The sequence below is a fragment of the Vespa crabro genome, chromosome 6 (assembly GCF_910589235.1).
Source record: "Vespa crabro chromosome 6, iyVesCrab1.2, whole genome shotgun sequence".
NCBI classification, from domain to species: Eukaryota; Metazoa; Arthropoda; class Insecta; order Hymenoptera; family Vespidae; genus Vespa; species Vespa crabro.
Window position 1 is genome coordinate 7,449,312 of NC_060960.1, and position 13,712 is coordinate 7,463,023.

At 37.0% G+C, this 13,712-nt stretch overlaps 1 protein-coding gene across 12 annotated transcripts in view; it reads left to right on the plus strand.

The window, feature by feature from the left end:
* The window catches only part of LOC124425100 (homeotic protein antennapedia-like), a 145,377-nt gene that overhangs the window by 112,421 nt on the left and 19,244 nt on the right, over positions 1-13,712 (plus strand). For all 12 annotated transcript variants that reach the window (XM_046964964.1, XM_046964970.1, XM_046964966.1 and 9 more), the window contains one exon: positions 11,952-13,584. In XM_046964964.1, the coding sequence (XP_046820920.1) occupies positions 12,744-13,584 (841 nt within the window). In that variant the 5' untranslated portion in view covers positions 11,952-12,743. The remainder of the gene's footprint in view (positions 1-11,951; positions 13,585-13,712) is intronic.

The window sequence follows — 13,712 nt, forward strand, 5'->3', positions numbered from 1 at the left end:
TTTTAAACGAACAATTCGAAAAATGCAAAATATGTATTTAATTATTATTTAAAATATATGTTAAAGATAAAAATATGTATCTAAAAAGACTTCCGTCATATATTCGGTATCATTCTTTCCCATCATTATTCTTACACTTGAATACTATGATTTAGTTAGGATAGGCGCAAGCACGATCATTATTCATTAAAAGCGTCATAGAATAGACTAATTTTAGCTTTGGCGTAAGACTAATTCCTATGATTTAGAATAGGATAATCACACGGGCAGACACACACACATACACGGGCATACGATTTCAGCTACTCAACAACTACTAGTTCACAACTTATGATAATAGATGACTGAAATAATTTTTCTTGAAGGAATAATAGATAATATCTAAGGTGAGAGTTGATGACAGGTGAAACGAAATATTTAATATTAAATTACTACTCTTAATAGCATGAAATATATGAAATGATATAAATGAAATATATTTTTAAAAAATGTAAATAAAATGACAACAATTTATATCAATTCATATTGTATGCATATAAAAAGGATTACGTTAACAATTATGTACTATTTAATTATTTTATCTGTATTACAAAAAGATTATATACGATGATAGGCATTGAAAGCGTTCCAATACTAACGCAATAAAAAATTGTATCCTAACCGGTTAACTCGTGAATCGGAGAACGTTGCTTTGACCGGATGTAGCTGCCGTTATACGTCGTTGCTTCGAGCATAAATTATTCGAAGGCAATTATCTAGCTATATCGAAAGTTTAACGGATAGGGCGAGCCAAGGTTCGGGTAGATGTTAAAATTTTTCAAGTATCGTGTACGAACTGACTCTACTTGCGAGAAGGAGGGACATACGGTAAACGAAACTCCTCATAAGGGGTAAGCTCCTTCTGGCTCTCCGAGCACGAACACGAGCGTGCCTCAAGCTTGATTTATAGGTTCCCGTCAAAACTTTTTGACCTTATAGCGAGTGTCTCTATCCTCCTTACAGTCTACCTTCTTACAACGCCTTGTAATTTCAAAGGGATCACCTTCTCCTCGTTTAATATAATAGAACGTACTCAAGACTCGATGTTACTTCCTTAGCAATTCTAAAAACATTTTAAAAACAAATATGCAGTTATTGAAAAAAATTATTAATCAATTGAATTATTAAGATTATTAAATTATACTTTAAATATTATTTCTCGATAACGTATCTAATCTTGCTGTTGTGTTATTTGCAATCGTAATGTTTTATTAATCTTTTAAATCATTTAATTTTTCTTATTAAATATTCTCGTCGACATATGTTGATAGAAAAAAAGAAAAAAAGAAAAAAAAGAAAAAAGAAAAAAAAAAAAAGAAAAGAATAAAATGTGCAGAATCCTTTATTACGTCATGACACATAAAGTTTAAACATACGAGTTACGAAGGGTTCCCCTGTGTTTGTACCCCATATAATCTCTACCTTGATTCTCACTCACACACACGTAAATTATAAAATATCCAACCTCACCTATTCTCGTGTTGTCCCTCCGGAAAGTAACTAGCGTGCATCATGAATCCTAATTACCTACTTTAAAGCACCGGGAAACCATTTTGTACTCGTAACACTCGGTCAACCCGTTCCTGCGTGATCTTTATGCGTCGATAATATTAATAACATATTTATAATTCCTTTATACATATGCATAAACATTTCTATTTAGAGAAATTGATTTTTCCTTTGGAACAAACAGGAACCATAGAATATTCGCGTGATGATATTTTGACAGTTTCTTTAAAATCGAAAGCATAAATCTATTTTCGTTTTGCTTTCACTCGAGGACATCAGTTTCTATTGTAAGATTTCTCGAAGCGTGCTATAGAATCACGTAACGTGCTATATAGATACTTTAAGTTGACCAAGGCCTTTTTCTTCCTTCGGGACGATTCTTTTCCTATGTAGAAGAGAAAGCGTAGAGAGTTTTTGAAAATTTTCGCGTTGTTTGAGATCCAACCAAGAAGGTAGACAGGTCGGCAGGGCACAGGAAAGTTTTTACGAAAAAATGTGAAAGTTTGGGTCGACCGAGATATATTCTAAGAAGGTACGAAAGTTTCGACGAGCCATCATCCTCCTCCTTTTTGCTCTCGTTTCGGTTAGAACATGAGTAAAGGTGAAGATTCGATTCCAGAAGTCTCGAAAGGTGTTTGGACTCCCCATAGGGAATGGCTCACGCAAAAGGAGAGCGACTTATTTTATTTCAGAAGGTGCATCCTTCGATTCTCGTCCCTTTTCTATTTTTTGCCTTTTGCTTGATTCTATTCGTTGTACTTCTTCGTCGATTATTTTTCATCGATGAACCGAAGGATGTGAATTTGTAAAATAACGTATATGAAAAAAGAATTTATGATTTTTTTTTTTTTTTTTTAGTGTTCATCTGTCGGTGAAGTTTAATATTTAACGTAATATCTTATTTGTATACTGTGCATGATGTTTAAAGTATTATTATTGTGATGTAAAATAATCGGTATCTTTTACTCGAGCATGAGTATTAGTCCGTTGTTCGTAGAAAATTTATTACCCAGATAAAGCATAAATTTTTCTAATGATTTACCTACATGCACGTAACAAACGATTATGAAAAGTCAATGAATTCTTTGTCATATGTAATCTCTCATTTCTATACTACCTACAGTAGTTATCATTCTACTTAACACCTACTGATCAGTATAGTTGCACACTAGGAACAGACAAATGCAAGTCCGATGCATAAATATCGTTGGATTGTAAGTCGTTGCACTGGGACATGGCGCTCGTTTCGCGTTTTTCTCGATTTATTACCAAATAAATTGGTAAGACCGCGCAATTGATATACGACCATTCATCCTTCCATGGTAAGCGCGTATAAACCGGTTTGTCGTAATGGAATTAACCGAGAAACACGGTAGAAGGTGGAACAAACCGATTCTATTACCTTTCTCATGGCTATTTTGGCGCCGTACGAGCTCACATTACGTTTCTCGCTTTCGATCGAGTCATACTAGTTGAATAATGCATAAGAGATGTTTGGAAAATTTTTAATTTATAATCGATAAACAACTATTATGTATTCCTCTATTATTCGTTTATATGTAATCATATCGTTTGATATTTAGTTATATACGGAGATAAATTATATATATGTATATAAATAATTATTTTTAGTTTACCTCACTTTTATATATATATATATATATATATATATATATATATATATATATATATATATCATATATGATTATGAAAGTAAAAGAAGGAAAAGAATTATATTTGATCTAACGAAATGAAATAATAAAATCATATTATTATAGTAGGATATAATGACAAAAGTTTCGTTCCAATTAGTTCAATTTGCAGAAAGTGTTGAAAGTTACGACGACGTTGATTACTTTAGCGACTAAAAAGTGGCTTAAAAATTTCGTCTGAATATGGAGAAAATGGCGCGTGTTTCTACCTATGTGTACACTGCAGAATATTTAATAAACGGAGATACACGGTCGGACTGCTGGACCTCTGGGAGCAGAGCATTTCTATTTAAAGAAAGGTAGAACGTAGGGGTTGAAAAGGGTTTGGTGGGACTATCCGATGTTACTGTTCTCACAAATAACCATTGTATCAAATCTAACGTACATTAATACTCTAAATCGTCACTTCACGCATAATTAGAGTATGTCAGAATTTAATATGTTAAATATATATCATATAATATTTTTATATAAATTTAATTATTTGCTTTTTCATTAACAGATTTTAATATTCGATTAACAGTAGAAGAAATTAATTTTAATTTACTATCACTATGATTTTTGATGAGAACAATTGGTAACAGTTTATGTTGACTATCCTCCACGTGAATCTATATGCAGTGCAACGATATGAATAAACGCAGCTAGATAGGTACATATATACCTACGTCTATGTATTTATTTTCCATGGACGCACATTGTCATTTCAATCCGGATTTATCGCGGACGCGATTAAATTTGATGAAAGATTTCGTTCGCGGCCTGCAACGCGGGAGCTCGTCGAATAAAGCATGCTCTCAAAATATCTACTTTGTTGTTGGTGACAATGTTATTTCGAATTGTTTGGAACGCGCTAAACGAGCCCGTGAAATTCACTTTTCGATTAAAATAGGTAGGTACTATAGAGAAAGGGAGAAAGAGAAAGAGAGAGAGAGAGAGAGAGAGAGAGAGAGAGAGAGAGGAAATAAAAAAAAAAGATATTTCCATGTTCACGATTCGTTTGAAAAATTAATCGTACGATTAATAACGATTCTCCGATGTAATTCTCAATTATAAGAATTTCATAGGAATTTCAACGAATAAACGGAATTGCTATTAAATGAGCTTAAACGAAGCACGAAGCGCATTTTCTTCACGGTTGTGAATCGTTCGCACGGTGCATCGTCTAACCTATCGTTTGCATCACCTTTCAACGCGTCAATCAAGAACTTTACGATGCACAATCGGTCGATAGAACAGAAAGAAAGATAGATACCGAATAAGTATAGCCACGTCATCATATCTACTTAGTTATCTATTTACCTACTTACCTACTTATTCGAATCGATTTTCATTCGAATTCAATTTCTTAAGGATTTTGTAATTCGACAAATGTGATATCACTTGGTGCAAGAAGAGATATTCTCGTGGGACAACTCAGCTGACTGTTTCGTTAGAGGGGAAATGAAATTACGGATGCGCCATGCGTGCTACTCGTGTGTGCAAGAGAGATAAAACTAGCCAAGGATCCAGAAGAGTAAAAAAAAAAGAGAGAGAGAGAGAGAGAGAGAGAGGGAGAGAGAGAAATGCAGACAGTAAAAGGAGAGAGACAGAGAGACGGAGTCGGAGAGAGAGAGAGAAATGCAGACAGTAAAAGGAGAGAGACAGAGACGGAGAGAGAGAGAGAGAGAGAGAGAGAGAGAGAGAGAGAGAGAGAGAAACATGAGCCATTGGCGGCCGGCTTTTGAGCGGCCTTGCAAACTGGTTTCCTGCAGGCTGACTCGATTATGCTAATCGCATATGCATGTTAGCATTTGGCTGATCGTTCGGCCGCTCGCTCGCTCGCTCGCTCGCTCGCACTCACCACACGTGTGGGTCGTGTTTACCGCTACGTACGCGACGACGAGCATTACGACGACAACGAAGAAGATCGAATACGATGACTCCAGGATGCTCCAGCCTCCCGATCCTCTCGATCCTATGTGGGAACCTTGATAGCGGACACCCCTTTTAACGTTCGATCGACCTTCCGCCAGCTGGATGGCTTCTATCGAATCTAACGGGATCTTCTCTTCGTGCAAGAGAGAGGGAAAGAAAAAGAGAGAGAGAGAGAGAAAATAAACAGAAAGATCTTTCGAAATAAACGCGCTAATCGTTTAACACACGATTAATTAGCTGTTAATTAACGTAATCTTGAAGAATATTAAGAGAAGAGAGTTCAAGATTTACGGATTGAAATTGTTCTCTTCTCTCTCTCTCTCTCTCTCTCTCTCTCTCTCTCTCTCTCTCTCTCTCTCTTTCTCTTTTTATTTTCCCAACATTAATACTCAAACACTCCTTTCTATTCTTTAAATATTTATTTCGTCGTGTATTGGTATATAATTTAACGCATGATAAATATAAAAACGTGGTTAAGTACCTACATAATTATTACGACTAATCGTTTTTCTAATAAAATTGATCTAAAAGATCAAGTTAAAAGAGAATAAAATCGATATGGTTAACAATATGCTTATGTGTACGGACCGGTGATCACCCTGCTTATATTTTCCTCTATATTTATCTTTAATGACCGGTAATGAAAGTGTAATTAGTCTGCAATATCTTCCGAGAGCTTGTAATTAGTCTTCTTAATGTCTTATGCAATGTTGTAGCCGTGTATCGTTTATCTCAATCAACTTATAAATCGTTCATTATTAATATTTCATATATATACATATATATATATATATATATATATATATGTGTGTGTGTGTACTCTACAATGTATATGGCCGATATCGATAACAATATATATATAAAAAAAAAAAAAAAAACGATATGTTATTGAAGTGTGTCAGGGAATAATAAATCGTAATTATTGAAGCGAAAGGCTAGAAATAATGACAAAGAACGATGATAAATAATACGACTCTGGGGAACCGCGTAAAGCCCGCAATTAGGAAGTGAAAAATGACAAAGTGCAACAAATTGTACCTATAGATGGGTACAGTAGAATTTCATTCGGTCAATTTGAAATGTACGGTATACATCCTCCGGGATAATTCATTTTTCACGTTTGAAATCATTTTTAACATGATACTACAGACCAATGATACTCGATTATTCGAATCGTTATTAATGGAGTAATACTTGACACGACAAAACGAGTTTTATCCTTTTATTTTAACATTTGATTATTGGATCATGTCTTCGCATCATGTTTTTCTCTTCCGCAATCATCCCTACCCCTTGTCTCTCTCTCTCTCTCTCTCTCCCTCCCTCGACCCCCTCTCCCCTCCCCCCATTAAAAATTTATCTCTAACATAATCATTTAATAATCATATTTATACGTAATTGCAAATATCTATCTAATTACCTACTCAAATTTTATACGTAAAGTTTCTTTGATCTTTTCCACCTTTGAATATTCTCGCATATTTCTTCAACAATTTTATTCAACAGTAATTTTATACGGAAGAAAGTATCTTTCCTTAAAGCGAGTTTTAAGCCGGGACACTTAACCTAAGTTTATGGTCACTAAAGAGAGAAAAGGAGAAAGAGAAAGAAAGAAGGGGGAAGAAAAAAAGAGAGAAAAAAAAATAGAAAGTATAAAACGGCAGAGTTGAATCGCTTTGAACGCGGAAGAGCCGAGTGGCGTAAATGTTAAACGGTCCGTCGGGTAGAACGCACGTTGCAAGGTCGAGGACTCGTAACTTTTTAGCCAATGCTCGTTTTGCCACCGTGTAGGTGGTTCTTCTTCGTTCTCCTTCGGATGCATTCGCTTTATGGCGCCCGTTGCTTTACGACTGTTTTACGGCGTGGCAAACGGCTCTCGGCACGAGCTCCCGCAACCCATAACTGTCAAATCCAAGTGTCATTTATGGCTCTCTAATCTTTAGGAGGCCAGCTGTCCGCGACGTCCCGCCGTTCATTTTAATCCGCTTGTTTCATCTACGTCCGTCTCTACGGCGATATCTACATATATATTTTTCTGCATAGCTACATAATAACACCTAGACAACCGATTTTTCTTTTCCTTTTTCTTTCTCTTTTTCTTCTTTTTTTTTTCTCTTTCCGTTTATTTTCTTCCTTTTTATTTTTTCCTTCTGTTCCTTTTTTCTTTCTTTCTTTCTTTCTTTCTTTCTTCTTCCTTCTCCTTTTTATATAATATACCGTCTATCCAGATACCTATCAAGCCATACGTTTTTCATGGTGATTTCACATAAATCAAATTCTTCTTTTAAACTCGTTTTATTAGCCAACACCGATGTCTACATCAATCTGAGGAAAAAATTAATAATCGTTGAATATACGTACAGTGCAGTTGGAAGATCTTTTATTCTTTTCTTTTTTCTTTTTCTTTGTTCTTTTTTCTTTTCTTTTCTTTTCTTTTCTTTTCTTTTCTTTTCTTTTCCTTTTTTCTCTCTTTCTTTCTTTCCTTCGTTCTTCTTTCCTCTTCTTTTTCTTTTTTTCTTTTAACAAATTACAATTTTAAATCGACTAGAAATATTTTACCAATGATTTAAGAATTATTATTTAATAATAATTTTCATTTAAATATTTAATCTATTATTAAGAATTACATATTTAAGATGATACATCGGCAACTTGTATTTATAATATCGATTGAGAAATCACAAGTAGTTATAAATTTGTCTAGATTAGTTAATTTATTGTAATTTTTATGTATATTCATTGATACACGAATATATCAAGAATAATAATCAAATTTATCTTCTACCTTAATTGGGACTTGGAATATTCATAGTTGTCAATTTGATCATAGCGTTATTATCTATCTTGATTCTATGGTCACGTTTTTGTATCGGTGAGAAATTCGTGTTGAGCGATTTAACGGGATCGGTAAATGTCAATAGGCCGACTTCGTTATTCGCGTAATGTTTGATAACGCATTATCGCATTGAAAATCGCGGCTGAGGACAAAGGGATTGTAGGAGCCATTTTGTTAAATAGAGGCCATCATAGCTTTCTGACGTCATACTCGACTATGGCGTCACGTGACGCTCCACCCTGTTTTCAATCACCTTGGCCTCGAACCCACCCAGCTGTCAGACACGCTCCACCCCGTTTTTTCCATTGCTTCTGACCTATCGCGATCGCCATCTACGGGGAGAACTTTGAACTCCTTAGACCTTACTCGATTACTCGCTTTATGATTATGCCGAAGGATGTCACTACTAAACGAAGTCCAAAATTAATGACGATCGAGCGCGATAGATAAGAAGAACTTACCTTACATTCCATTTTCAATCATCACAGAATAGATTTCAACAGGTTTAGATCACGCCCGTTTTAATTATCATAAAGAATACTGTCAAATTTTTACAAACCAAAACATCTTAAATCCTCCCCAGGGCATATATAATTTCTAAAAGAAACGATCGTCCTGATCGAGGTCGACGACACTATAAAAAAAAAAGAAAAAAGAAAATAAAAGGAAGGAACAAACAAACAAACAAAAAAAGAAAGAAAGAAAGAAAGAAAAGGAAACAAAGAAACTCAATCATTTACCATTCAACCATTAGATATTATTCATGCGTAACTTATTAATCCCTTTCTCGAAAAAGAGTAAGAACTTTCAAGGTTCGAAGCTCGAAGTAGAGTGATAAATTCGTCGTTGAGAGAGTGCCGATCGAGAGAAGGAGGTTATTAGAAAAACGATTAGCGATACTCGTTCGATAAAAGGACGAAAAAAGGATCAAAAAAGAAAAGGAAACGGATATTCGAAGAAGGAAGAGAGACAGAGAGAGAGAGAGAGAGAGAGAGAGAGAGAGAGAGAGAGAAAGAGAGTACAAGGCGATCCTACAGACGGGAATTGAGTTCAAATCCTGGGAGAGAGGTTGAATTTATACGGGAGGAAAGGATGAGGGTGATGGTGATGGTGGTGGTGGTGGTGGTGGTGGTGGTGGTATACGGCGCGCATGGAATCGCTATCGGCGGCCATTCATCAATCCGGGGAATCAATACGCTGGAATTAATGAAAGCGCCGCGCGAACAGCGAGCTAGCGGCCGGAATGTTAATCGCGATCGTCCCGCGTCCGACCCAAGCCCCGTTCTCGTGTACAACAAACTCCCAAGGGCCCCACCCTCGTCCACGTTAACCTCCTCCCTCGTCACCCCTTTACCATCCTCCTACTCTTCCTCCTCCACCTTTTCCGACGACGACCCCTACCTGCCAGTACGCGCGCTTCAATGCTTCTCTCTCTCTCTCTCTCTCTCTCTCTCTCTATCTATCTATCTATCTATCTCTTTCTCTCCCCTTCTATCTCTCGTTCTGTCTCTTTCTCTCGTATTACCATCCGACACACGCACTCGCACGCATACACATAACCATGAATGCCTACGTTATACGCCTATATACATATACATATACATATATATGTATATACATATATACATATATACGTACATACATACATATATCAGCAGTCCCATACATGCCAAACTACTATTCTCCTATATTCTATTCGCCTCCCCGATATCCGATCGGCTCGAACGCTTTTTCTTTCTATCGCCCCGAGAGAAACGATCCACGTGTAATTTCTATATAATCGTGCGTTATCGCAGCTACCGATCTTCCTCTTCGTTTATTTCTTTATTTTTCTCTTTTTTTTTTTTTTGCGGCGTGATGAGGTGGGGGGGGGGAGGGAAAGGGGGTGGGTGGATCTTTTTTTCCTTTCCTTTTTTCTCTCTTTTCTTTCCACTCTTCGTCAGTTCTTTTTCTCTCTCTCTCTCTCTCTCTCTCTCTCTCTCTCTCTTTCTCTTCTTCTTCTTCTTCTTCTTCCTTTGTTTTTGTTGTTGTTCTTTTTTTTGTTTTATTATCCTTTTTTTATCCTTTCGCCATTTTAAAAGGCTCCATTCGTACGAACCAAGTGGAAAAATCGAACGATGAAAGGGCGTGTTCCGATAGTTTCGTGACTTTCGTTAGAAATCGTCGATCTTTCATTATAATGTCGTACATGTACTGATCGTTTGTAGAAAGATAGAAAATTGATAACGCGTATATATTACGCATTATGTTCTTTTCTTTTGTTTTTTTTTTTTTCTTTTTCTTTTTCTTTCTTTTTTTTTTTTTTTTACGAAAGACATTTCGTTTATTCTAATTTGTTTTTTCCTTTTTTGCTTACGATTGATACGATATTAAGTTTTATATTTTATACGTTGTAAATGATCAAATACGTGTACTTTTATTTATTTTGTACGCGTTCGTTGGTAATCTGATCCTTTGAAGTTACATCTTTATAAAGCGAGTAGGCGTAGACAGAAATTATGACGATCAGTCGGTATGGAAGATCTCGGTTCTGAATCGATAGATCGGTTTACTCTTCTTCGGGCGCGTTTCTCTTGTTCGATCGATAAGAGACCGACGATTCATAATATTTGATAATATTTGATTTATTATAAAAATCTTAATTGATCGAACAATCAAAAAAGAAAAAAAAAATGTTAATTCTTAGCTTTCTATTATACTTTATTACCGTATGATTTTATTCGTTCATTTACGATGTATGCTTTGATATATGCGTATAAAAAGAAAAAAAAAAAAAAGAAAAAAAAAAAGAAAGAAAAAGGAAAAAAAAGAAAAAGGAAGAATTAGAAAAAAACAAAGGAAATTATATCTTTCATTGCTTATAAAAGCAAAAAAGCAAAAGAAAGAGATCGTATCTGAATGGATTGACTCTAATTGTGTTTTGTCATTTAACGATATAAAATCAATTTTCTAATGATGCTCTTAAAAAGGGTGCCTATCAAGGTTGCTTTGGGGAGAGAAAATAAAAAAGAATTAAAAGAATAAAAAAAAAAAAAAACAATATATATTTATATCGCAGATAAAATGTCGTAAAATATTTGTAATCCTTTTGATCATATAAAAAGATCCGATAAACTTGTAAGAAGAAATAGAAAAGTATAAAAACAATTTAATGAGAATTATGAGAAGAGAAGGTCTTCCGGGAGAATTTAGTAAGAACCAAATGGCCAATGTAAGAGAATTTTTCCAAATTTAACGATCGCTTAGCCCGCCCACATAGAGAAGGCTGTAACAAGTTCGGCGTCTGGGCGATGGCCGTTACCGTGACGAGCACGTGTGCACGTCGCCTTCTGTCACTCAGAGACCGACTTTACTCGGTTAACTCGGTTCGTCGGATAAAGATCAGCAAAGTGAGAGAGAGAGCGCCTATCGTCGAGAGATATTTAACGTCGCGCATTTTCAAGCATACGTTCGCAAATGACTCGGTTGGACAATCGTTTTATATAATTTCATGGTTCACGGCACTCGAGAGAGATAGATCGTAAGAATGGATTTGAAAATGAACCAATTCGTGCACGTGTTACGCATTAAGGTACGATCACGATTAGAAGTATGAGAAAGTTATTTCTATTCCTTCTTCTTTTTTTTTCTTTTCTTTTCTTTTTTTTTTTTTTTTTACATATATATATACATATATAAATAATTCACATTTATTCAATACGAACAGAATAAAAATTTGGTATATCCAATTGACATTTGTATGTATATATATATATATATATATATATATATATATATATATATATATATGTATGTATATGTTAGATGAATTTTATATATTATTTTTATCTACCTTTATCCGATCTGATTAAAGATCCGTTTAAAGTGATAACGATATATCGGTAGATCGTGTTTGTACGAATTTTAATCGAGACAACTCTCTGCTTTTTTTTTTCCAGGTGCGGCGTAATTTCGTCAATAGGGTGGGCAGAGGATCGAAACGCGTCCGGAGCAGTTTGGTGCATTAAACGAAGGGATCATATCGGGGAAGACGAAGGACTCTGACTACTAGCCTCCCCTTCCCTCGTGTGCGCGACTACTTCTTCCCCCCTTTTCGCGTCTAGATAATAACCTTCCCACCCATCGTTGCTCCAGTTTCCGATTTTTCTTTCTTCGGTGGTGAGCCAAGTGTGATAAAAATTAAATGATATGTACCAGTGATCAGAGGTGATGGTGGTGTGATACTACGAGAGAAGGGTGCGCGCGTGTCAGATCTATGTGTGTGTGTGAATAGAAGAAGCGAAATAGAGCGAGAGGGTGAGAGGGTGAAAGAGAGAGAGAGAGAGAGAGAGAGAGAGAGAGAGAGAGAGGAGGAGAGAGAGAGATAGGTTAAGAGAGCGAGGGCAAGGATTACGAAGATACACGGTTTGAGGTGATAAATATATAATATATGTAAATGTATATGTATACATTCATGTAAAGACGTGTGCCAGTGTGTGCGTACGGAGAGTACAAAAAGTTTAGTTATATAGGAGGTAATAGAAGAGGAGAAAAAGAAAAGTTACGAAAAGAGAAAAATAAAAATAAAAGAGAAGAGAGAAGAAGGATCGGTTTAAGAAGGAGTCAAAAAGTGAAATAGAAGAAAGAAAGAAAGAAAGAAAGAAAGAGAAAGAGACAGACAGAGAAAAAGAGCGTGGAGAGGGTGGTGGTGATATCGGCAGGTGGGAGAGGAGGGACAGTAGTAGTATAGCATGAGTTCGTACTTCGCGAATTCGTACATCCCGGACCTGCGAAATGGCGGGGTGGAACACCCGCATCAGCATCAGCAGCACTACGGTGCCGCGGTACAGGTGCCCCAGCAAACGCAATCGGTACAGCAACAATCGCAACAGCCTGGCGATCCGTGCGATCCGAGTTTGCTTAGGCAAGCGGTGTCTGCGCACCATTATGGGGCAGGTGGGGGTGCCGGTAGTACCGGTGGACAGCAGGACATGCCATATCCGAGGTTTCCGCCGTACAATCGGATCGACATGCGAAACGCGGCATATTATCAGCATCAACAGGAGCACGCTGGAATGGACGGTATGGCGGGCTACAGGTCGGGTTCACCGACCACGGGGATGGCTCACATGGGTCATACACCCACGCCGAATGGTCATCCCTCAACTCCGATCGTCTACGCGAGCTGTAAACTCCAAGCGGCCGCCGTCGATCATCAAGGAAGCGTTCTCGATGGGCCGGATAGTCCGCCGCTCGCCGTCGAGACTCAAATGCACCATCAAATGCACACCCAGCACCCTCATATGCAGGCCCAACAGGCACAACAGACGCATCAGCAACAGCAATCCCAACACCAACATCTACAGGCGCAACAACAGCACATGATGTATCAACAACAACAGCAACAGCAACAGGCTCAGGGTACGACGCAACAGCCTCAACCTGGCATGCACCCTCAGCAACAGCCTCAGACACAGCAGCATCAGGGGGTCGTAGCTTCGCCGCTTGGTCAGCAGCAACAGCCCACCCCTCAGGGAGCCGCCAGCGCGAACCTACCCAGTCCTCTCTATCCTTGGATGCGGAGTCAGTTCGGTGAGCAAGTCAGCCCTCCTTTCTTCTCTATTTCTTGCTTATTTTTTTTCTCTTTTCTTTTTTTTTCCCTTTATCTTTTTTGTTTTTTCTTTTTTTCGTTTTACTTTACACGCATAACTATCTTGCGA